General features: G+C 43.7%; 1 protein-coding gene across 6 annotated transcripts in view; it reads right to left on the bottom strand.

Annotated features, from left to right (window-relative positions):
- PLCXD2 (phosphatidylinositol specific phospholipase C X domain containing 2) overlaps nt 1-17,674 on the bottom strand; it is a 51,833-nt gene extending 34,159 nt beyond the window's left edge. The window contains exons 1-2 of one of the 6 annotated variants that reach the window (XM_014732896.3): nt 17,542-17,674; nt 16,633-16,814 (exon numbers count right to left, since the gene is read on the bottom strand). In XM_014732896.3, the coding sequence (XP_014588382.1) occupies nt 16,633-16,795 (163 nt within the window). In that variant the 5' untranslated portion in view covers nt 16,796-16,814; nt 17,542-17,674. Of the gene's footprint in view, nt 1-16,632; nt 16,815-17,098; nt 17,461-17,541 lie in introns of those variants that run through there. The other 5 variants (XM_001501392.6, XM_014732897.3, XM_005602014.3 and 2 more) reach the window with 5 other exon arrangements.
- Between the last annotated feature and the right edge of the window lie 7,603 nt (nt 17,675-25,277).

Here is a 25,277-nt window from a genome sequence, read left to right on the forward strand (position 1 = left end):
CTAAGCTCAGCGCTCTGACAGGAAAGGGAAAAAGGAGGGGGGACAATCCAACAAGTAGCAGTCTAAATTACACGAAATGATGGGTTTAAAGGACATTTATACATTACCCACAGCAGGAGAAGTGAAGGAGAACACCCCCCACCCAGGAAGTGTTCTGACAAGCTCACAAAGCTGCTAACAGCCTCTGCTGATCTCTCTGTACAGAGGCAGAAAGATTTTTCTCTGCTGGAGCCTTGCTGAGTGATTACTACACAGACCACTTAAACCACTGGGCTGCTTTTGTTCTGAGTCAATACAAAGCCTCCTGGATGTCTGGTCTTGAAAAAAATACAGTGACTTGTTCAGCCGGAACAGGTTAGCAGGCAGTGCTTCCAACACAGCCGTCCTCGTGGGTGCTCAGGCATTAGAGTCTGGCACAGAAACAAACGCCCCGGATGAAAAGAAAACTACTCTGTACGACAGGCAACAAAAGGAATTGAAGTCACAGCCCAACACTGGGTCAATCTCCAACTCTATCAATGTCTTTTATTCAAATACAATTAAATGAATTTGGCAAGACCAGGTTTATGCAATTCCAGTATTTTTATCAGGATTTTTGTTGAAATTTGCTTAACTTCTCTGTACCTCCATTTCTTCATCTGTCAAACGGAGATAATAATAGCACTCACGTCAGTGGGTTGTGAAGGTTAACTGGGTTTACAAAAATCAAGGAGAGCAATATCTGGCACCTAGTAAGTGCTTTATAAGTGTTACATAAGTAGGCTCGTCTTTCTCTATTTATTATTATTATTGAAGCCTTGGGACACCTTGAGAAGACTTGACAATGCCGTTATCAGATTTTGTCTTTCCCTATGCACGATAACTTTCTGTGTGTCTGAGTTTCTCCTTAAATTAACTAGAAATATCTGCTTTATGCTTAAATGTTTTGTAGACGTTTCAAGATTTCTCATCTCTCTCCTCTTTTGCTCCCTCTTTTTCCACAAAGTACTGATTCTGAACCAGCATACAGACACCGAGCACACAGAGATGACCACAGAGTTGTGTACAGCAGAAAGACAGGTAAACAGTCCCAACAGCACATAATGTGTCCCATGATGGAGGTGTGCATAGAAGTAGAACTGAGATGTTTCTTGCAGAATAAATTGTAATCAGCCAAGTGAAGTGGGGGGTATTGGGAGGGACAGTGTCATGGTTGGGGAAAGAGCATCTTCAAAGACCAGAGTCATGAAAAGAAACAAAATACTTTTGGGGGGGGTTCTTTGGGCCCTAAATTGTCACTGGCTCCCTAAAGTCCACTCGATAAAGCAGAAAGTGCTCAACACCAGGTTGAAAACCTCTCTCAATCTGGCTTAAGTCTGTCTTTCCAGGTTTTTCCATTTCTTTTTCATGTCACTTCTACAGTGAGTACCCACAGCCCTTCTCTGTCCCCTGAAGGTGCCCTTGCGTTCCCATCTCCAATCTTACTCATTTGGTTCCTTCTGTTTAGAATGCCCTTCCTCCCCACATTGAAATCCTACCCATCCCTCAAGCCAGCTCCCAGGTTGACTCCCGGTGCAGCAGTTCCTGAACTCCTATGTGGAAATAACCACCTCTTTTCCAGGTCCCCAGCACAGTGGTGTCTTTACTGCGGCACTCACTGCATTCTGCTTTTATTGGCTTCATTTGAACCTCAGTATCTCTCCTACAGGATCACAAACTACACCTTGTTAATTTTGTAAAGATTTCCTATAGCATCTAGTATGATGCTAGGTACAAACAAGGCGATCAAAAAGGATTATTAATAATAACTATATAACCAAAAGTTATTCCTGTTTTGTGCTAGGTAATATTCTAAGCACATTGCATATATTAGTGTATTATCTTATTTAATTCTTAAACACCTTTGTTGTGTAATAACGACTTTAACCTTGCCCAAGGAGAGGCCTGCTCTTCGCCCTTGCGCTAGGAGGTAATCTCTTAAACCCTAGGAATATTCTGGCTGATAAGAGTATCTTTGTTTACCTGGAGGGGCTTTGGGGCCACATCAAAAAGTCTAAGGATGAGATTTATGGTGGTGGCTTTGAGTCATGTGGGTCCAGACTCGACCTCTGGGGGGCTGGATACTGAGGCCAGCCATGTGGAACCTCAGTAGAGACTGGCCACCAAGGCTCAGGTGAGCATCCCTGGTTAGCGATACTTTGTGCAACTGTCACACATCAACATCAGGAAAGTTGCTCCGCCCAGGGCTCCAGGGTACAGATGGCTGGAATCTCCCGTTTGGACCTCCCCTGGACTCTGTACTACGTACCTCTGCACTTGGCCAATTTCTATCTGTAGCTTTCAGCTGTAATAAACAGTAAATGTGAGTATAATAGGTTTCAGTGAGTTTTGTGAGTCCTTCTAGCAAATTATTGAAACTAAGGGTGATCCTGAGGACCCCCCAAACTTGCAATTGGTGTCAGAGTGAGGGTGGTCTTGTGGACGGTGCTTCCTGTAACCTGCACTTGTGAAGTAGACACTGTAGTTATCTCCATTTCACAGATGGGAAAACTAAGGGACAGAGAGGTTAAACTTGTTATTCAAAGTGACATAACTAGTAACTAGGATCTGGTCGTAGGTATGGTAAAACAGAACCCACATGCTGAACTACTTCTCGATACTGCCTCCCAGGTGAATAAAAGTTAAAGATAGAGATAAGATAAAGAATGTTAACAACAGACATAAAAATGAACATGTGTCCTTAAATGCTGAAGATTTTTAGGGCAGCTTTTGTAGAAAAACATTTTGTATTACAACTCAGGTATTTAATCTCTATGAATATTGAATATTGCAATAAATTTGATATGAATAGATTGTAATTTTGCATGTGAAAATATTTCTGCGGCCTGAGGTAAGAACAGACTCATTTGCAAAGTTATGTATGAAAAGCAGGCTTTACAGTTATTGAATATAGCAAAAGATTTGTTTAGAAAAACAAAAAACCCTTAGAGGCCTTGGGAACAATCTCATTCTGCCGTGCCTTTCCATTTTAATTACATGCATACCTTGTTTTCAGATATCCTACTTCACAGATACTGCATTTTTTACAAATTGAAGGTTTGTGGCAAACCTGCATTGAGCAAGTCTACTGACGCCATTTTTCTGAGAGCATTTACTCACTTCGTGTCTCTGCGTCACATTTTGGTAATTCTCACAATATTTCAAATTTTCCATTATTATTATATTTGTTATGGTGATCAGTGATCTTTGATGTTACTATTGTAATTGTTTTGGGGGGCCATGAACCACGCCCATATAGGATGGTGAACTTAATCAATAAATGTCATGTGTTCTGACTGCTCCACTGACCGGCCATTCATTCCTGTCTCTCTCCCTCTTCTTGGGTCTCCCTAGTCCCCGAGACACAACAATATTGAAATTAGGCCAATTGATAGCCCTACAATGGCCTCTAAGTGTTTAAGCGAAAGGAAAAATCGCAGGTCTCTCACTTTAAATCAAAAGCTAGCAATGATTAAACTTAGTGAGGAGGCATGACGAAAGGTGAGATGGGCCTGAAGCTAGGCCTCTTGTGCCAAACGGTTAGCCAAGTTGCGGATGTAAAGGAAAAGTTCTTGAAGGAAACTGAAAGTGCTACTCCAGTGAACACAAATGATAAGAAAGCAAAAGAGCCTTATTGCCAATATGGAGAAAGTTTTAGTGGTCTAGATGGAACATCAAACCAGCCACAGCATTCTCTTAAGTCAAAGCCTAATGCAGAGCAGGACCCTACCTCTCTTCAATTCTATGAAGGTTGAGAGAAGTGACACAGCTGCAGAAGAAAAGTTTGAAGCTACCAGAGGTTGGTTCATGGGGTTTAAGGAAAGAAACTGTCTCCATAACATAAAAGTGCAGGGTGAAGCAGCAAGTGCTGATGCAGAAGCTGCAGCAAGTTGTCCATAAGATCTAGCCAAGATCATTAACAAAGATGGCTACACTAAACCACAGATTTTCACTGGAGATGAAACAGCCTTCTATTGGAAGAAGATGCCATCTAGGACTTTCATAGTTAGAGAGGAGAAGTCAATGCCTGGCTTCAAAGCCTCAAAGGACAGGCTGACTCTCTTGTCACTGGCTAATGCAGCCGGTGACTTTAAGTTGAAGCCAATGCTCATTTACCATTCCAAAAATCCCAGGGCCCTTAAGAATTATGCTACATCTACTCTGCCTGTGCTCTATAAATGGAACAACACAGTTTGACAGCACATCTGTTTACAACATGGTTTACTGAATATTTTAAGCCTATTGTTGAGATGTACTGCTCAGAAAAAGAGATTCCTTTCAAAATACTACTGTCATTAACAATGCACCTGGTCACCCAACCGCTGATGGAGATGTACAATGAGCTTAATGTTTTTGTGCCTGCTAACACAATACCCATTCTGCGACCCATGGATCAAGGAGTAATTTCTACTTTCAAGGCTTATTATTTAAGAAATACATTTCATAAGGCTATACCTGCTACAGAGAGTGATTCCTCTGATGGATCTGGGCAAAGTAAATTGAAAACCTTCTAGAAAGGATTCACCATTCTAGATGCCATTAAGAACACTTGTGATTCATGGGAAAAGGTCAAAGTATCGACATTAACAAGAGTTTGGAGGCAATTGATTCCAACCCTCAAGGATGACTTTGAGGGGTTCAAGACTTCAGTGGAGGAAGTAACTGCAGATGTGGTAGAAATAGCAAGAGAACTAGAATTAGAAGTGGAGCCTGAAGACGTGACTGAATTACTGCAATCTCATGATAAAACTTTAATGGATGAGGAGTTGCTTCTTACGGATGAGCAAAGAAAGTGGTTTCTTGAGGTGGAACCTCCTCCTGGTGAAGATGCTGTGAAGACTGTTGAAATGACAACAAAGGACTTAGAATATTACATAAACATAGTTGATAAAGTAGTGGCAGGGTTTCAGAGGATTGACTCCAATTTCAAAAGAAGTTCTATTGTGGGTAAAATGCTATCAAATGGCATCACGTGCTACAGAGAAATCATTTGCGAAAGGAAGAGTCAATAGATGTGACCAACTTCATCATTGCCCTATTTTAAGAAATTGCTACAGCAACTTCAACCTTCAGCAACCACCACCCTGATCAGTCAGTAGTCATCAATATTGAGGCAAGACCCTCCACCAGCAAAAAGAGTATGACTCACTGAAGGCTCAGATGACGGTTAGTATTTTTTAGAAATAAAGCATTTTTTTTTTAAAGTATGGTGGGGTTTGTTTTTTTGTGTGTGTTTTTTTCTGGTGAGGAAGATTGGCCCTGAGCTAACATCTGTTGCCAATCTTCCTCTTTTTTTTCTTCTTCTCCCCAAAGTGCCAATAATAGTTGCATATCCTAGTTGTAGGTCATTCTAGTTCTTCTATATGGGATGCCGCCACAGCATGGCTTGATGAGCAGTGTGTAGGTCTGCACCCAAGATCTGAACTGGCAAACCCCAGGCCGCTAAAGTGGAGCACGTGAACTTAACCACTCGGCCACAGGCTCAGCCCCAGCAATAAAGCATTTTTTGATTAAGGTCTGTACATTGTTTTAGGTTGTGCTCTTGTACAATTAAGATACAACAGCAGTGTAAACATAACTTTTGTATGCACGGGGAAACCAAAAAATTCATGTGACTTGCTTTATTATGGAGGTTGGAACCAAACCCGTAATATCGCTGAGGTGTGCCTGTATCCGTATGTGACTCAGGTCCCAGTCATTTGTCTGTGAGCTCACCTCACTCCACCAAGCAGATGTAATTGCTCTTTGCCGTGTGCTTCCACGGCATTTTGTTGACACGTGATGAACTTGGGACACTGTGGTAATTATCTCCATATTTGTCTCTGACATCTGACTGTGAGTGTTTGAGGGTGGATCATGTCTAATTCATTCTGGCATATAGTAGGCACTGAATATAAGTGTATAGATGAAGTGTAAGCTTGATTTCTTGAACAAACAGCTGTTCAGAGAGCTGCCTAGGGCAGGTAAGCCTAGGTCTCCTGGTCCTTTCCCAAACTTCTCTTTGGTCCATCCATATTCTTTAAACAGGCAGAGTTACTCTCTGTACCTTTTCACCCCCAGCACCTGCTTACCCCCAGCCCCACTTATCTCCATTTGTTCTTCTAGTTTGAGTTATCTGGGTCAATAGAGAGCAATGTGTCAGAAAACACAGAGGACGAAAATAAACCAGAGAGGATGACTAAAGGAGCAGCTATAATAAAATATCGCATTGAACAATTTAAGAGGAAAAGTCCCAGAGAGTAGATTTCCTGCAAACTATGCCCACATAAATTATCTTCTAATAACATCTCCTTGGGGTCTCTCATCTCACACACTCACACTCGAATTAGGTCTTCGAGAAAAGTGCCGCATTTGTAGAGAACTTGACTCCTTCCTGGAAAGTGCAGGAAGGCTGAGGCATCTTTAGGAGAAAAAATAGAGCCAACGGGAGTCCACAGTTCAAGATCGGGGACCATTTAACAGTTTCCAAACCAAAGGATAACATCTTTAAACTCTGCCAACCCAAAGGGATAAACTTCCCCTATAAGACTGGATTATTTTCCATGGGGCAAGTGGGAGACTGTTAATAATAGCCATCAAACTGTCAGTAAAATCTGAGAGGGCCATGTGGCCAATTTAATTTTTAATCAGGTGCCTACTGAATTCATAATTATTCACAGTGCAGCAAAGCAATTGTAGAAGGCAGAACCCTTGGAACCAGAGGATGTTGATCAACTTATTTTTTATGTGCTGAGAAGCCAAAGGGCATCCGACTGTCTGAGGACCGACATCAGCCTGGGAATCGAGAGAGCTGGTCCTGGTCTACCCTCAACTGGCTGGATGAGCTGGAGAGAGTTAGAGGAAATCGGGTTTTCAGAGCACTTGAAGACCTGGAATGTTGTCAAATGAAGTATTTATATGTAAAAACAAATGCATGTAGGTAGAGCTTCTCTGGGTTCTCTGAGTTCAGCTTCTCTGGTAAAGGCCTGTCCTTGATAGTCCCCATTCCTGGTCTTGAGGTGTCTTGCTGGCTCCAAGGGGGCACCAAGCCTCCCCAGGGCTCTGCAGGGCACCATGGGAATTCCATTGTTCTAGATATTCCCCAAATCAGCCTCAACATCCAACGACTTGTGTGAGTCAAAGGGTTTTCAATTCCATGTATAGGAGGCATTTTAAAGTGTTACACATATGGATGGATATCTATTTTTCTCTGGAAAGACTTTCTCTTCCTCCACTGTCCAATAAACCCCAATCCTTACCTCCAAATAAGATATTGTATAAGTAATTCACTAATTAGAAATTCTTTCTCTATTTTGCTAATTATCACCCTGCTCTATCTCTGAACAGATGGCATTGTCTGTGGTAAAGTGACACCTCACAAGGGCACTTGGTCATCCCCTGATGAGCCCTCTCAGTTTTGTTAACAAATTTTCAGTATTTAACACAAAAGAAATAAAGTATGAACATTTAGGGGAAAATGGTAAATTGTTTAGCGTAGGAGAAAACATTATATTAAATTAAATATTCTATGTTATAATCCAATGTTACTGCAATAAAGAAAATTAAATATTCTACTACAGAATTCTCCTGCTTTTATTGAGCCTGTTGGTTTAACCCTGGATGTCAGTGTGTGAAATAAGTGGTATTTGATGATCTGGTACAGGACGTAAAAGTTTCCATTTCACAGCTGGGTGGTGGTGTAGTGCACAGAGCTAGTTCCCCCACCCCCGCCCCCCCAGCTGCCAATATACTTGGGGAAATAATAGTTAAACAAGAAACGATAGAATTCACGCTGAACAAGCAGAACATTAGAGGAGCTTGGGAGGTCACTTAAATGGAACTAGAAGGTCAGGATAGATTTCCTAAAGAGGTGAAATTTTAGCTGAAATTTTAAAACATTATAAAAAAATAAAGACACTAATTGCAAACTCAAGTCATCTTATATTGGATATAATAGTTGCTGTGGGTGAGGGTAGTGGTTACCTGACCAAGTCTTTCGATGGCTGCTTTTTGCTTTCGGGATAATGTTTAACGTTTAATCTTGGCATGACACATAAGGTTCATTAGCCCACTTTCCCAGTCTCATCTCCAAACCTTTCTTTAAATTAAATCTATGCCCTGACCACTCTAGACTCTTGGGTTTCCTCAAGGTCACCTTTTATCTGGCTCCTTGGTACCTCTGCATTGTGACCCTCTTCTCTCTCCTTGTAATACCTGGATATCTGCTAGTTGCTCTTTACAACTCCACCCAAGGGTCATCTCCTCTTGGAAGCCCAATCTACCCAGCTTTCCTCCTCCTTCCAGTAACGGAATTGGGTGTTAGTTTTCTGAGCGTTTTAGTGTCCTATGCATTCTTCTCCATAGTGTTTGAATTTCGGCTCTCTTCTAAGATCACGACTTCATGAAGAGCAGGAAGAAGAACCTTATTTATCTCCATATTTACTTCATCTAACACAGTACCTGGCACAAAAGGGCGCTCAATAAATATCCTTTGAATAAATGATTTTCCTTGAGATGAATACATTTTTTGAACATAGGCAATGAGAAGCAAAAGGAATAAACAAGCAGTAATAATTTTTTTTTAGCCAAACTGATATAAGGTGCTCATATAATTGTTAGGCGGGTCCATCTGGGCACCTCCTGCCAGGACAACGACCTGAACTCAAACCCAGGGAGGGGAGGAGGGACAATTCATCTTTATCTCTTTGGCATTTTTTTCATCTGGTTTCAACTGTACTTTAAGAATACTGCTTTCATTATATAAGCCTTGAAGTCATACCTGTTCATAAAATATTCATCTCAGGCTGACAGTCTAGGAATTTTTCAGTTCCACCCTTACTGCTGCACTCTTAAGAGATTTGCATTATCGGGTACACATACTTACTATTTTTCCGTTATTTTGCCATTGTCAGGTGTGTACAGAGAAAAAAAATATCGATAGGATACTCTCCAGGAAGAAATAACACATTACAGCCAATAGTTCTAAAATAATTAGAAATTTAAAAAAGAAAAACCCTGTTATTCTCTAAGAAAATTTCAGCTGCTTAGCAGACAATGGATCCAAGAGAGACTGCTGACCTTTCACAGATACCACAATCTAGTCATCCCCCTCAGAGCAATGCAGGCGTCTCTGGCCAAATCCATTTTCTTTTCTTTTCTCTTTTTGAGGAAGATTAGCCCTGAGCTAACTGCTGCCAATCCTCCTCTTTTTGCTGAGGGAGACTGGCCCTGAGCTAACATCCATGCCCATCTTCCTCTACTTTATATGTGGGATGCCTACCACAGCGGCTTTTTGCCAGGTGGTGCTATGTCCGCGCCTGGGATCCGAACCAGTGAACTCCGGGCCGCCGAAGCTGAATGTGCGCACTTAACTGCTGCACCACTGGGCCGGCCCCAACAAATCCATTTTCTCTTGGAGCTACCTAGAGATCTGCTAATGTCATCCTCCCAGGTACTCTTTGATCCCCACGGGTGCTTAGCAATATAAAACTGAAATTTCTATGGATGTGAGAGAGTGGAAGGACTCTTGTTTAACCACGTGTGTAAATACTCAAACAGATTTGGTCAAAGATCTCCTCCACCTAAATTTGGGTCTTGATGTGTGTTCAATTTCTTTTCACACAGACAAACACACCCACCTGTAACAACATCTATAAATAATCCGTCCTCTGCAGGCATGGTTTGAAACTCTAATTAGCGTTAGTTAGCATTTGCAAAATAGTTTGCATTTTTCCCAAAGGCAAAGTTACAGGGCACTGAAGCATTTCGCTAACATTACCTCTAGTGTCCCTGGACTTGGACGCTTTTAGAGGCTGGGAGAGATATGGAGCCAGCCCGACCCATGGAGTGGAAGTCAGGTCAGATCACGTCCTAGAAACCAAATCCTCAGCTTCAGAAGCACATCTGACACAGCACCGTGCAGGTGACAGAGCAGGCGCCCAGGATTTGAAATGTCAGTGGGCATGATTTGCAGGATCTTTATAAAGAGTAAACCATGACAGGCATTAGAATGTGGGCTCTCTTGAGGATGAGGCTGCGGTCACAGCTAGGTGTTTCTGCGTGGGTGATGGGTAGTATGTGTGTCTGTGTGTGGCGGGGGACGCGGGGGTGATGCATATGTTTGGAGAGATCATGAAGCTATCCCGATGGCTGGGGGAAGGAGTTATAAACTATGCATAGAGACTTGCTCAAAGGAAAGCATTCTGTAATATTCCTAATCTGGAGCTGGAAACAAAATGACTGGGTTAGGGGGACAAGTGATGGGGAAATGAGGAGAGCAGAAGCAAAGTTAACAATATGGTCCTGTCACGGAGAGTTGAATTTTTCCCAAAGGCTTTGGATGTCTGGAAACGACAAAGCTTGACAGCTGAACTTGGGATGGGAGGGCAGAGTAAGGAGATAAAGAGGATTTCCTGGCTCTCTTGATCAGCTGCCCTCACACTGCACTGAAGACTCCCTCGGGGCACGCTTCCTGGGCAGCCCTTAACTCTGTCCCCGAGGACAGGACCGTTCGAGTTATCCTGATCTGATCAGACAGAGAACACTGAGCCACACGGCTCAACTGGAAGGTCAGCTCCTTGACTAGACCGTAAATTACCTGAGCCTATGGACTGCATCTTACACCTCTTTTTTGTTGTTCATTTCAGGTTCAGGCTTTCAACAGATGAACGTTGTGATTAATGTAAAAAAGACATATAATAATAATAATTACTATTATTATTATTACATAGCACTTATATTATGACAGAAACTATTCTAAGTGTGTTATATGAATAAATTTATGTAATTCTCACTCTGACCGAATGAGTTAGTGCCATTATTATCTCTGTTTTACAGAGAAGGACACTGAGGCACAGAGAGGTTAGTAACTTGCCCAAGGTCACAGAGTCTAGAGGAACAGAGTTGGAGTTCAAAGCCAGACAGTGTGGCTTTAGTGTTAATAACCTACACCAATCCATGATGCCACCTCTTACAGACACATGTGACTCCTGAATTCCTTGTGGCTTTTGTGTGACTGGGTTGGGAGGGGGGAAATCTAGGGAAGTGATGAAGCTTCCTAGAAGAGAAACCCACTAATGGGAACACCAAAGTCATAGCCTCTTTTTATTCCTCACTACGACCATGCAAAACGACAACACCAAACTATTCCCATTTAGGGGACACTTTGGTCCCATATGATTTTTTCTTGATTGGGTCAGCCCTGGTTGATTCAGCTCGGTCCTTGGTTTTCTACAGCTTCAAATCCTGTAGGAGAATAGATTTGTCCCAGGGCCAACTCATGGCTCACACTACCCTCAAAGCAGAGCCAACCTAAACTAGTGGTGGGATAGGGGTGGGGCAGAGGTCCACCGTGAATGGCTAGCACTTAGTACACGTCTTAAGCTTATGTATGCATACACTCATGTCTCTTCTGTTGCTGGGAAAAGGGCATTCACAGTAGTGAATCCAGCATACTTGAAAAGCCAAGCCCTTTTCTTTTGGGGTGGTGTCCCTCACATCTCTCTTAGATACACCAGACCTGATCCAACTTCCATAGCAGGATCTGAGTAAGATTCCTGCATCCTGCCCCCAGGGTGATTTTGTCTCCGTGTCACGTATGTAGGGAGGGAGTGTGGGACCACAGTAGAAGAGCCATAGAAGTCACCAGGCAGTCAAAGCAGAAGTGCACGTGAAAGGAGAGGATTCCAGAAAAGCGAAAAAGAAGAGAAGGGAATCATCATCAGTAAGATGAGAACAGAGAACCGTCTGGAAATTGGAGAGCAGTGAGAAGTGTGGGAGCAAGGGCTGAGCCCGGAAAGGGAGAGGCCAGGATGATACGGGCCGGGTCAGTGGAAGGAAGGTGAAGAGGAGAACAAGAAATGAGAGCAGGCTGAGGCTGCTGCGAGACAGGAAAGGTGAGAAGCTCAAACATGACAAGGGAAGAAGGAAGGCAGAAAAGATGCAGGCGGAAGAATTGTTTCTAGGACAGAAGTTCTCCAGAGTTCTGCTCTGACTCTTCTGACCACTTCGCTCTGCCTCAGAATTTTCATTTCTCAAGGGGCTGAGTGACGAGCCTCATCTAGAGCTGCAGGAATAGTATGCAAAAGTAACAAGAAATGGATTGGAAATGTTCAGATTGCTTCATACAGCTATTTACAGAAGATGAACCAAACCGCTCTATTCGGTTTAGCTCTGATCACAACTGAAAATGACGGTGGCTGCAAGCCACTTTTCCAGCATTCTTACTCTCCAGTTCCAAGCATTAAATTATTCACTCAACAGTCACCAACAACCGAGCTGCTACCCCGAACTAGGACTTAGGATTATAAAGAGAAATAAGTCAAATTCTGCGTGTGCAAGTTGTTCATAGACAATGTAGAAGACAGACGAGAAGTGCTGTGATCAGACATATTAACAACGCCTTACTGAGGGGCAGGAGAGGGAGTCCTCCAGCCATTTCCCAAATGTACCCCTATCCCTTCAGCCAATTGGCTTATTTCACTTGGAAAGCCCTCTTTTCAGTCCTGACCCCCAAGCCATATCTCTCAAAATGTTGACCATTCTTTAAATCCCAAGTCAACTGCCATTTTTTCAACAAAGTAGTTCCTAACCTTAAAAGTTGGAATTAATCTTTCCATTCTGTGTCCTTCTGGAACACTTTATCTCTGTTTTAATATTTACCCAATTAGTTTTTCTAAAAATTATGTATGGTGAAGGTGTATATATACATACACACATATACACACAGCAAGGTTGACACCTGATTCACCTTTGGGTCTCCCACAGGCCTGAGCATGGAGGTTTCTTAAAACGTATTCAGATCTGTCCATTTAGAACAACTAATCTGCAGTCCCTTTTAGGAGGCCAAAGTGAGAAGACCCTGCTTCATTCTGGCAATTGAGAGTCCTTGTTTGCACATGCCAAAAATAATGTCTTGCTCTGAAGACGCATAAAAGAAATGGCCTTTAGACTTAAATGAGCCAATCATTCTTCCCATCTCTTTCCACCTTTAGACAAAGAAAAGGCAAAAACCAAAAACCAATCAACTAAACAAAAACCTCTCAAATTAATCAAAGAATTTTTAATTTGGGGGCTGGCCCAGTGACACAGCCGTTAAGTTTGCATGTTCTGCTTCGGGGGCCCGGGGTTTGCCAGTTTGGATCCCGGGTGCGGACACGGCACTGCTTGGCGAGCCATGCTGTGGCAGGCGTCCCACATATAAAGTGGAGGAAGACGGGCACAGATGTTAGCTCAGGGCCAATCTTCCTCAGCAAAAAGAGGAGGATTGGCAGCAAATGTTAGCTCAGGGCTACTCTTCCTCAAAAATTAAAAAAAGAACTTTTAATTTGGAAAGGACTCTATATTTTGTTTAATCTAACACCTTAATTACAAATGAGGAAACTAAGTTCCGAGAAATTCATATACTTCTTCAATATCACACAACCAGAATCAACAATATCAAATTTCAAGATCCTTAAGTTCAAGTCTCTTTCCAATAGACCTTTCAAATAAAAAGAAGCAAAAAAGAAATAGCACTAAAATATACAGAGAAAAAGAATTCATTGAAAAGCTGTACACATTATAGAAAAAAATTTCCTATCAGTCTATTTGTCCATAGAGAATATCATGCTTTCACTAACGTCAGCAAAAATGTTTGTAGAGTTTAAAGTTTTAATTTAAAAATCTGACTTTTGCAATTTCCAGATCCTTTATCCTTAGGGTCTCCAATCATTCGATACAGTTGGCAATGAGAATTGTTCTGAGGTTCTTCTCCAAGATATTTCAGTGTGTTTGCGTGACCCTGGTCATTAACAGGTGTTCTTAACAGTTGTGGAAGTAAAATAATACATCGAGGCTTTGTTGAGAGGTGCATATTCACACATGTTCTCTCCCACAACTACTTAGGCGAATGCGGCAGATACACTCACATCCAACCAGTTTCCTCCATCCCAGGTTTGTTAGCACTGCCTGACCCTCTGCCTTTTCCCTGCCCTTTCCCACATCACTGCCGCCCACCCCCATCGCAACAGATAGGATCCGATCTTACAGATGTCCTAGGTTGGCAACTCGAGCACACACGTGCACACGCACACACACAAAATAGGTCTAAGCACTAAATTTGAATTTAAAACTTACTGGGTTCCAATTCTAAATATATATATATATATATACACACACACACACACACACACACACACATAATTGTAAACGGGGAAATATATATATATTTACTCAGATATATAATATGTACACATATATGTCTGTCTATCTATCTCTTCACAGTGATGCATAGTCACTCAGATAAAGACCACCTAGTTTTAAAAGTTCTTTCATTCACTGCAGAGGATGGCCTGTGAAAACTACCTCCCAGCCCCCACGGCTGCTCTGTACCTCCCAAGGTCCCCTTAGGAGCACAGGGACAGTGCCTGGGTTTTGGAGCCTGCTACCTAGGGCTCAAATATTAGTTCTGCTATTTACTATTTGTGTGATCTTGAGAAAATTACTTAACTCCTCTGGACAATAATTTCCTTATTTCTAAAATGACGATGTTAATATCTATCCCGGAGGTGTAATGTATGCCAGTGGTGCTGCACGGTAGGGCTCAGTAAATAACAGCTATTATGGTGAAGGTGATGATGAGGCAGAAGAACATGAGAGGAAGGAGGAAGAAGATCCACTTCCTGAATGCCCTCTGCATTTCAGAATTTGTCAGCAAGGCTCCGCAGAACTAGACTGCTAGCCTTTGGCTGGGAATATTAACCTGAGGTAGGGGAACAGGAACTAGTGGTGGAATAGGGGTGGGGCAGAGGGTCCATGAATGGCTAGCACTTAATACGTGGTTTTCCTGTCTTAAGCTTACATATGCATACACTTATGTCTCTTCTGTTGCTGGGAAAAGGGCATTCACAGTAGTGAATCCAGCATACTTTGAGGAGTCAAGCCCTTTTCTTTTTTGCTTAGAAGGACTGGACTTCACAAAGCAGGGTGAACCAATTCTGCCTCCTCCATGGTGGGTAATCATAGAATTTCCAGTTGCAGGAGTAGGCTCCTGCTGTTTGCAAACCCGGGCAATTCATCCCCGTGAGACACCCCACAGACTGCAGAACAAATGCCTGCTCCTCTGCGGAGTCATGGAGTCAGGGTGCACAGCCAAGCCACGGGCAGGGCCGCAGCTGTGGACGGAGCTGTCCAAAGGACACAGGGAAGGAGGAAGCCCCAACCTACCCCGACAGGCTGGGAGTGACAGAGCTATTTACAGCCTGCCTAAGATGCCATTCTGTTTGCAAACACACTACCTGCCCCAGCACCTGCCAAACAGCTCCATCAGAAGGCCTGAAGACAAATGACTAATGTTAAAAGAGGCCTGTGCATCACTTCAGTGATAACTCCACAGGCATCCAGGAAACATGGAAAAGACCTGTTCTGAAGTGTGACCAACTGGCCTTTCCCAAGAAGCTGTAGTCAATGGTTGATAGAACACAAGTGATCATAACTCTGAAGAGATTTTGCAACTCTCTCCTTGCTCAAAAGCAACAAGAGCCCACGAGGACAATGAGCCTGGAAGACTTCCAAAAGAAGAGATGAGGAAGGAAAGGCTGCGTCTGAAGCCAGCACTGCTCTTGCTTGTGCATAGAAAGCAAAGATCCGAGGTTGCATGAGGTCATCTCATCAGCCACCGAAAAGGCAGACGGCTCCTGGGATGCTCGGGCATTTGCCTGTTAGTCTAGGAGTGAAGCTGATTGCTCTGTCTCCAGGTGAGAGAAAGGAGTGGGAGTGGCCCATCCCCTACCCCTAGGAGTGCTTTCCAGGTACCAGCATCTAGGACTTTGCCCAGCACCACTACACCAAGATCACTGTAGTCCAACGTCTTTCCCTAGAACCATGCTTCACCCAGCTTTTGAGTGGAAGGAAGAGGTCACATTTAACAAATCTAATGAGAGTGTTGTCAATGTATAAAACCCCCAGAAGAGGGACAGTGGCTGGAGCAGAAGCGCTTTTCAAGGCTTTGGTTCTAGATCAGCCGAGCAGACACCTGTGTATATATAGACAAAGCTTCAACCACCACCACCTCATCTCACCTGATGACTGCCTGTGACGAGCGCTTGCATTCTCTATTTCTGGCTTCTCCAACAACAAAAATACGTCTTTATGCTCGGTCTGGGTCTGAACCTATTCTCGGATGCTAATTTGTTTTTTGTTTCTCCAATATGAAAGGTCAGATAAACGAGAAAGGAAATACTTTTCAGTCTTAATTTTGACTCAGATCTAAAATCATTAATGATTCTCTATTCATTACCCTTGATCTCTCCTTTTCTCTTTAAGTGCTTTAAGTAAACGCACCCTTCACATACCCTGGCCCCAACAGTAAGAAGGTAATATTCTTAGAATGAGGCTATTAAGTAAAAACAAAACAAAGACACAAACAAACAAACAAAAACAGTGCTTCCATTTTCCTGAGTCCCTCTGCCAATGATGCAGCGTGCTTAAATCTCCGTACAGCAGCTGCTTCACTAAGTTTTTGGTTTGGAAATAAAAAGAGACTTAGTTAAGGTCACTGACAATTATTTTCTCAGCACAATAGAAAAGCAACACAACCCATTAACAACACTAAAATGGCAGAATCACACACAGGGGGAGCAAGCAGGAAAAGAATACCTGGGATTGCCAGATTGGAAAGGGGGACGTTGTGGAGGTGAGGGGGCAGCGAGGCCATCCAGTCGGCATTGCAGACCTCCGATGATGTCTTTGTCCCGCTGGGGTTGGGGGAGCAGATGGTCCCCATCCTGAGTTTGCTCCTCGCCTTCCTAACTGCTAGCATCACTCTGTCAGTCAACAAACTGCCCAGGGTCAGCCCAGGGCCACTCACTCAGTGATCATTATTGCCTAGGCTCTCGAGGCATTTCAGGGCCACCTCTGTCAAGCCAGTCTTGCCAAAAGGCCTTTCTGCCTGGCAGACGGGACGAATAGGTGGTCCCTAACCCCCAACACCCGCACTCCCCACCCTCTCCGGCCCGGCCCAGCGGCTGTTCCACTCGCTTAATCTGCTCAGACCCGGCTCAGTTAAACTTCTTACGTTCCCGTCTGGAGCTGGGGAAGGTAGGCCCCTAGGGATAAATCTTACAGAAACTGCACGACCGACGAGCAGCCACGCCCGGAGCCACTCACACGACAGGTGCCCACACCGCATATAGACAAGCCGGCGGGTCTCTACACACGTGAGCGCCCGGACGCACCGTCGCCGGCCTGATTTGTCTTCCGTGTGTGTCCCTGGGCTGCCACCTAAGCTGGGCCTGCCTGCGAGCCCTCCCCGGCGTGTCGGCACTGACTCCCCGGCCCGGAGGCTTCCTGAAGCGCTCCCAAGTCTAACCGGCGGCGCCGGCACTCCCGCGGCCCCGCCCCGCACTGCTGGGCAGATTGGCGGGGCTAGGCGGCCTGTGATTGGCCGCCGGCAGAGCGCGCTCTGATTGGCCCGCGCCCTCCCGGGCGGCCCAGCGAGGAGCCCCCAGCCCTTGGCTGCCCCGCCTCCTCCCTCTGGTCCTCCTGCGCTCGGGTGGGTGGACAGACCTGCTGCAGGGGCTGCAGGCGGCGAGGGTTGCAGGCTGGGACCCGTCAGACCTCGGACAAGTCGTCTTTCCTCCAGCCTTTCACGCAGTCAGCGCTCAGATGTTAAACGAAACCACAATGTCTTTCCTTCCTCAACACGCACACACACACACACACAATGACATTACACAGGAAGTGTTGCATTCTCAATAAACCACAGAGGCAGCGGAAATACGAGAGGTAAAGTGGCTGAGAAAGGTGCTGTATCTCATATTTGGATGACAGTATCAAGGATGGTCTGTGTTTCAATCAATTCGTAGTTAAGATTCACGTACACATCACTTACTCCCATTTTACAGAGAAGGAAATGATACTTTACATCTGTATTGCCTTGCTTGGAATCTTCTTCCAAATTCTTTGTCCCATTTGCTCTTCACAGAATCTCCACAAGGCAGGGAGATCCCCTTTTCGTAGATGAAATGGGTGCCCGGGGGCAGTCAGGGAGCAGTTCATGTGGTGGCGCTACTTGGAAATCCCGCTTGGAATGAGACTCTCAAGTCCATTTTCCCGCTTTCCGCAATGTCTCCTACTCCTTCAAATGGTACTTTTCCGTGGCAGTAAACTATAGGGTCTCTCATGACAGGAGGACTTTGGACATCGATAATCACAGACACATCTTGGCAAACAGGCAAAGCACCCTGGCCTCCACGGTGGCGCCCTGGAGGGCTCCAGTTAGGGGCTCCTCAGGGCCTCAAGAGGGGCTTAGGGAAAAGGAAACAGCAGCCTGTACCAAGAGCACACTGAAGGCTCCTATACAGATCTGTAGGGCAGCTGACATTTAATCACCAAATGGCCTCACCTCATGTCCAGGCTAACTCCCCAACAGCAACGCCTGCGCCTCAGCCACCTTTCTATACCGTAACTCCTGCTGCATTTTGCCTCCTGTTGACGTTTTATTAAAATTTCCTCTTCCCGGCTATTCTTAACATTCATTTAAGCTTCCTTTTCAACCTTTTGAGCTGTATAATATTACCGAAAGGTTTTTTTCTTTCTTTCTTTTCTTTTCTTTTCTTTTCTTTTTTTTTTTTTTTACTGCAGGAGTATCTTTCGGTTAATAAGAAAGTGTACACTATTTATCATGGATCTTCTGATGCTGAAAAGGCACTTCAGTATAGTGCTCTTTTGTCAAGTACACCACAGGATAGTGGGAATACATCATCTGGCTGTTTGCATCAATGAAATGCTCCCCCTGCCTCCCCACAAAAACACTCTGTGAAGGAAGATCCCAAGATTACTTTTGAAATGTCACCTTTCTGGGCTTCCCTTGAATGTAAAAAAAACTTTTTTTTAACTCCCAAGCCCAAAACTCTATGGAAGCTATCTAAAGCAAACAAAATGTGTTCTTTAAGCTCTGCTGTGACATGTTAATTTCAAAGCCTTTTGTTTTTTTTCTTATTTTTCAGCTCTTAATGGAAGGAGTGAGCAAATTCAGAAAGTATTAAACTTTGGACTTAGAGACATCACTGCATGAGAACTTGAAAACAAGAGAAGTGGATCCACTTCACGATGAGATGTTTTTCACCTCTAGCAGCTTTTCCAATCAAAACTACTTGATTCGCCCGCGAAAACAGTTCAAGAGAAGGCAACATTCTTTCCATGTATTCTTGAGTCAGTCCTGGAAGAAATCTTGCAGATGAAAACACAGTACTTGGTACAGTACCTGGCATATAGCAGATGCTCAATAAATATTTGCTAGAAGGATGGAGATGCTTGGTAAAACATGCTCTGCTGGGTTCTAGGTAGTACCTTAGAACAGTGCTTTTCAAACTTTACTGTGCAAATCAGTCATATTCTGATCGAACTGGTCTAGGATAGAGATGAGATTCTGCGTTTCTTACAAGCTTCCAGCTGCTGCTGCTGCTGGCTCAGACCACACTTTGCGTGGGAGGGCCTTAGAAAACAGGGTCATATTTGACAGGTGGGGATATGTATTGCTTTTTCTCTCTCTTTCTCAAGGTTTTATAATATTCTTATAGCACTTTTATAATTAAAAAAATAGATTTGCTTTAAAAATCCTAGCTAAGAATCTCTAAGTATTAGAGAATAACTTTTCTGTCATATAATGTAATGGAAACTAAATTATCAATGGGATTTTTCTGCTATGCCACAGATACTTAGGGAAAAATAATTTTAAAATAAGAAATGTCATTTAGAATTTGGATAGTGAATATTTTCTTACCTATAGTATTATGGAATTTATCAAAGGGAAAAGAGACTTAATTAATAGGAGGACTGAAATTTTTTTTTTTTTGAGGAAGATTAGCCCTGAGCTAACATCTGCTGCCAATCCCCCTCTTTTTTCTGAGGAATACTGGCCCTGAGCTCACATCTGTGCCCATCTTCCTCCACTTTATATGTGGGACACCTGCCACAGCATGGCTTGACAAGCGGTGCCGAGTCCACGCCTGGGATCCGAACCGGCAAACCCTGGGCCGCCAAAGCAGAATGTGCATACTTAATTGCTGCGCCACTGGGCCGGCCCCAGGACTGAAATTTTAAGGCAAGTCAATTTAATTAATAATTACAACCAAATGGAGTGCCTATCATGTACAAATCATTCTGATCCGTGCTCGGAATGGAAGAAAAGTTAAATTTTGGCGTCTGATTTAAAAAACCTCAGATAATTTATAATCCAAGAGAAAAGAGAGAGAAATATGCGGATTGTAAACTGTAACATGAGGCGGAATGAAGGGATCAGGGAGGTGCATGAGGAGGATGATAAAGAGCTGTGTGTTTTGATGGGGGCAGGGCAAAGGATGCGCTGTCAGAGGAGGTGGCACTCAAGCCAGGTCTGGAATTCTGAGAAAAACTTCTGCACGTGGAAAATGGGTGGAGGGTTTTTGCTCCGGGAAAGGAATGTGGAACTGAGAAGACATCCGCCTAGCTGTGACAATGAACTGGAGACATGAAAAACAGAACATACACTAGAGTGGCAGCACGTGGAGTAAGTGGGAAATACAAAATGGAACACACGGTCATTGACCCTTCACAAGAGCACAGTGAGTTGGGTACTATAACCATCCCCGCTTTACCAAGGACACCGAAGCTTAGAGGCTACACAGGTCTGCCCAAGTTCTCATAGCTGGTTAGTGGCACGGCTGTGGCTCCAAGTCTCCATCACTGTACCGGTGGCTTCCTGTTGTATGTTACCTATTACTTTTGTTTTTGTAAACCTGGTAAAGGCTGTTTATGACCAAAGTATATTAAAGAGTTTAGGCTTTTTTTTCCCTATAGACAAAAGGGGCCATTGCAGGTTTTTGTGAAGGGGAGTAAAATGATTCACTGTCCTTTAGGAAGATAATTCTGGTATACTGAAGAATGGTTGAGAAATATGGTCTTTCAGGATAATCATTGAACTCAGTCAACTAAGCAAGAAAAAAGTGAGAAAGCATGCCGAAGCTGTGGACGCAGAGACCAAATGCATGGCCTTTTTAAACTGTGCTGCTTGCCTTCCCCTCCCCGCCTCTCCTCTCCAAGGCTCTGTAATTCTACGGCCCCAGTACAGAGCCTGATTACTTCTGAAGTTATTTTTCCTCACTAGAAAGTCTCCTTAAATTGTTCACCCGTTTTCGTTGTTTACAACCCAACCTGTTTCTGTGAATCCATCTACAAATTTTGTTTTCTTTTCTGCAAGTGTTTACTTCATTACTTGATCAAGGACCCCACTGCATTCCGGAAGAGGTGACTGCAGGCTCTGCCCTCTCTCGGAGGCTACCATATTTTGAAAATGTCCAGGATGGTTCATTTTCTTTGGACTCATGTCATAAATGAATAGTGAGGGTCCCAGAGCAAGTGCCTAAACAGGTTGTCATTTGGATATGTCCGGTTGGCAGGGCAAGACGGCCTGGCTTATACTTGACTGAAGGGACCCGGAGAGGCTCAGAAGAAACATAACGGGCTCAATGATACTGCGCTGCAGCTGTCCTTGGCCCCACATCCACGATCCTGTGCTGCCTTCCCTCCCAGTCCGTGTGCTAGATGGGAAAGGAACAGACCTCAGAGAGAATCAGAATCCAGGCACAAGTGTGCTCCAGGGACATTACCAGCAGATGGGTGAGGTTATATAATGCTTGGGGTTCCACAGTGATGTCTCGGTCACAATTTTTTTGCTGGCTGGAGGGTATGGGGCTGATTAGGGACTGAAATGAGGAGCCAGGTAAATGAGAGATACGATGGAGTATAAGGCTGCTTTGCTTTGTGCCTCGTATCAGCAGAGTTTATTTATCCCTAGTCATCCCCAGCCTCCTTTTCGCAATTCAAGCCAAAAACCTGTGATAAGGATTAGAGTGGAATGAAGACCTGTCACCTGCATGGGTGGTGCTGGGGACATGGTGACAGCAGCAATTACCTCCAGGAAGAGTGACCTCATTGCAGTAACTCAGGACATTCAGGAAACCTCCAAGGAAGGGGAAGTAAAGAAGCACACTGCCTTGTGAGCACATGTGACACATCTCAGACATTCCTGACATCAAAGGCAGAGTCAGGAGCTGGGGATCCAGTCATTTTGTTGATAAGGCTAGAGCCGGAGACCATATTATTGGGACTCAGACCCCGATTATACCCAAGTGAGTGTCTTTGAGAAGCTGAGTAAGAGAGAAGCAGCAGCTTAAACAGGAAGTGGTGACATGTGGTACCGCCTCATCCCCACCTGGTCTTTATGGTCCACAACTGGGATTCTGTATGGAGACGAGAGTGAATGGCAGCAGTAGTGGACCACAAGATTGTTTCTCTCATATTTGAACGCTTGGTGTTCAGGAAGAGAGCCTCTGTGCCTTAATATTTATAGAAAATAAAGTTTTTCTGGTGTACTTTAAAGAAAATTTCCTTTAGCGACAACAAAGTGTTACTATAATACTTCTGAGGGAAGTGAATAACGAGTGATGATTGTAAAATTAGTTTAGTGTTCATTTATTGCTTCGGCCACATCATATTCCTGCACCCTTTTCCACTCTCCCTTCCCACTCCATCCCTACAGCCATAACAAGTAAATGAGCTAGTTAGCTAGTTACGGCAAAGTGCCTGATTTAATATGTTATGGAGCCACCTTCTGGCACTAACTGCACACTTCACACAGACAGTAAATTTCCTTTCAGTTATCCTAAAACTGTCTGCGTCTCACCAGCACCAGTAGGAATAACTGGGAGTTTATGCAAAAATACCGATTCCTGGGTCATTACCAATCAGATCCCCTGAGGGTGCCACTCTTGTTTCTGCCTTTTAAATAAGCTCCCCAGGAGATCTTTGTGTCCCACATGCTTTCAAATGCAAAGCAGTTCAAAGACCTTGAAATGTCAAACAATTTCTCTTTTTTAAAAAAAGCTAGAATAGGTGAAATAGCAGAGTAAGCAATTCTTATCCCTGTTGTGTATAAATTTATGCAATTAGAGAAGACTATTTTGGCAGAAAAAGTTCATCTCAGCTTAACTGGCAGAAAAACCAACTGCTCTACCTCACTTTTTTTTTCCAGGATACCCCACCCCAAGGTTCCTGGAGTTATGAGAATGACCTCAGCTATTAGAACTCATCTGTACTTCTGTGTATATTAGTAATCACTTGAACTTCAGTCAGAATTAGAACGACTTCTATATATTTGTTATCACTTAGCGAATTTGATCTTAAAAAGAAATGCGTTCTTTTTAATGACCTGACTCTGCATTTTGGGTTGCTGCGACATCAGTTGGAAACAGCACGATGCCACATCATCCATGGGCTGAATATCAGGCTAATTCAGAGCAGACCTTTTTCTCTTCCAATCTTATTATTAAAATTGCAAGTTTGTGCAAACAACTTTAACCAACCAAAATAATTCCTTTTTTACAACAAAGCAAATAAATTTCAAGGTAAATAAAAATGACTACTTAGTATTTTTCTCTTGTCAACTCTCTCTGAATGTTAGGTTATAGTTAAAGCCCTTAGAGAGTTTCTTGGCCTTTTGATGATTTGGTTTCAAAGGATTCTGATCTGCTTGAGTCTGCAGCTAACCTCCCACTCAGCCACATGTCTCCTCCACCCTCCCTCAACTGCTGAGATTGGTCACGGAGGAAGTCCTAGTATGTCTAACAATCTATCGGTACCTAGGGTTGCCACTTCCTTTCAGTAGCAGAAGTAAAAGAGAAAGTAAAGTTTATCCCACGCATCCTTCTGTTTCAGCCAAGTATAAAGAAAAATGTTCTAGAAGTCAGAGTTAGCAATGTAATGAAGTAGGGGAAGAAATGAGTCCCTGTGACTGGAAGTATCCAAGACAAGTTTGGCAACAATGGGACAGTGATGTGGCAGAGGGGATCGAAGTGTTTACTGGGAGATTGGACTAGATGAGCTTTTGGTCTCTCCAATATAGTCTGTTTTTTCCCTTCTCTGGCTATAGATACCTTTTACCTTTACACAATTAAGCGATCCCTTCCTATTCTCTTTATTACCTTTCCTCCCTCCAATCTTCAGTTTCTTCTGCTGGAACTGGGACTCCTGGAGTGAGACCAGGAGTATATACACGAACCTGATCATCTAAAATCATGCTTCTACCTGCAAAGCCTTGAGACTGCGGTGTGGGAGTAGCTTTCTAATAAAGCCTTTATATCGGTCGCACGCTGCAGCCTCTGGGACAGCTCAAAAATTTCTGTACCCTCTCCCCTCAGTCAGCAGCCAGGATGAGATGCTCTGACCTCAGGAGGCCAGCCTCAGAAAACAATTAGTAAAGTTCTCAGAACCAGGAGTATGAATGGCCTAGATAGCAGTCACCTTTGTGTTCTTCCAATACCCTCACAGTGATGGGACTGGTGTGTGTGCTGCCCTAGGGCAGAACTCCTCCACTCTTCCACCGAGATGCCCTCACCATGGAGAAGAGTAAATGCACCCTGCGCAGAGCCCCATGCGGCAAACACTGTTCATGGCATTTCTTTCAAGTTGCATGGTTTATTTTTTACAAATTCATTCAATTTTGTATATATACATATATATATATATATATGTATATACACACACTACGAGTGAATAAAATTGATGTCTAGATGTGCTGTGTTTATCCCATGACTTTGAGTCTCTCCTGGCACACCTCCACATCCCTGGACATTTGTGTTCCCTAATATGAAAGTCTCAGGTCTGAGAGAAAGGCACCGAGAATCTGGGCAGATACAGTAAAGCTCTCTTGCTTCACTAAGCTCTGACCCAGTTCAGCAGGGTGGAAGACTACAGGCGAATTTGAGGCCAACCTTGAAATAGTGTCCATATGCCCAAACCTTAGGCAACATGGGCAACAGCAGTTTGAGAATCAGAGATATGGGCCAAATTTCTCTTGCCATCAGAGACATGACTGTCTCCTTAAAGAGAGCAGAGGACCAAAGATCTCCTACCTACAGCTTAGCTCTCTGCTCTTGGCTCGATCAGGAAAATGCTTCACCTGTGGGGCCCAGCCTGTCCTTGTGGCACCGAGTGTACAATAGCAAAGCCTGATCAGTTCGTACAAAGGAGGCAGAAGACATGAGGCTCTGACCCGGGTCTGAACTCCCACGGCTGTTGTTTGCCCTGTTGAGATCTGTTCTTGCTCTCAGAGTTTTAGAACACAGTTCCTCACCTGGCTAACCGGGGTTCTTCTTTTCCCCCCAGTTGTATTGACATATAATCGACATATAACACTGTGGAAGTTTACGGTATACAATGCGATGATTTGACATGTGTATATATTGTATATGTTGGGAAATGTT

Source organism: Equus caballus, chromosome 19 (genome assembly GCF_041296265.1).
Source record: "Equus caballus isolate H_3958 breed thoroughbred chromosome 19, TB-T2T, whole genome shotgun sequence".
NCBI classification, from domain to species: domain Eukaryota; kingdom Metazoa; phylum Chordata; class Mammalia; order Perissodactyla; family Equidae; genus Equus; species Equus caballus.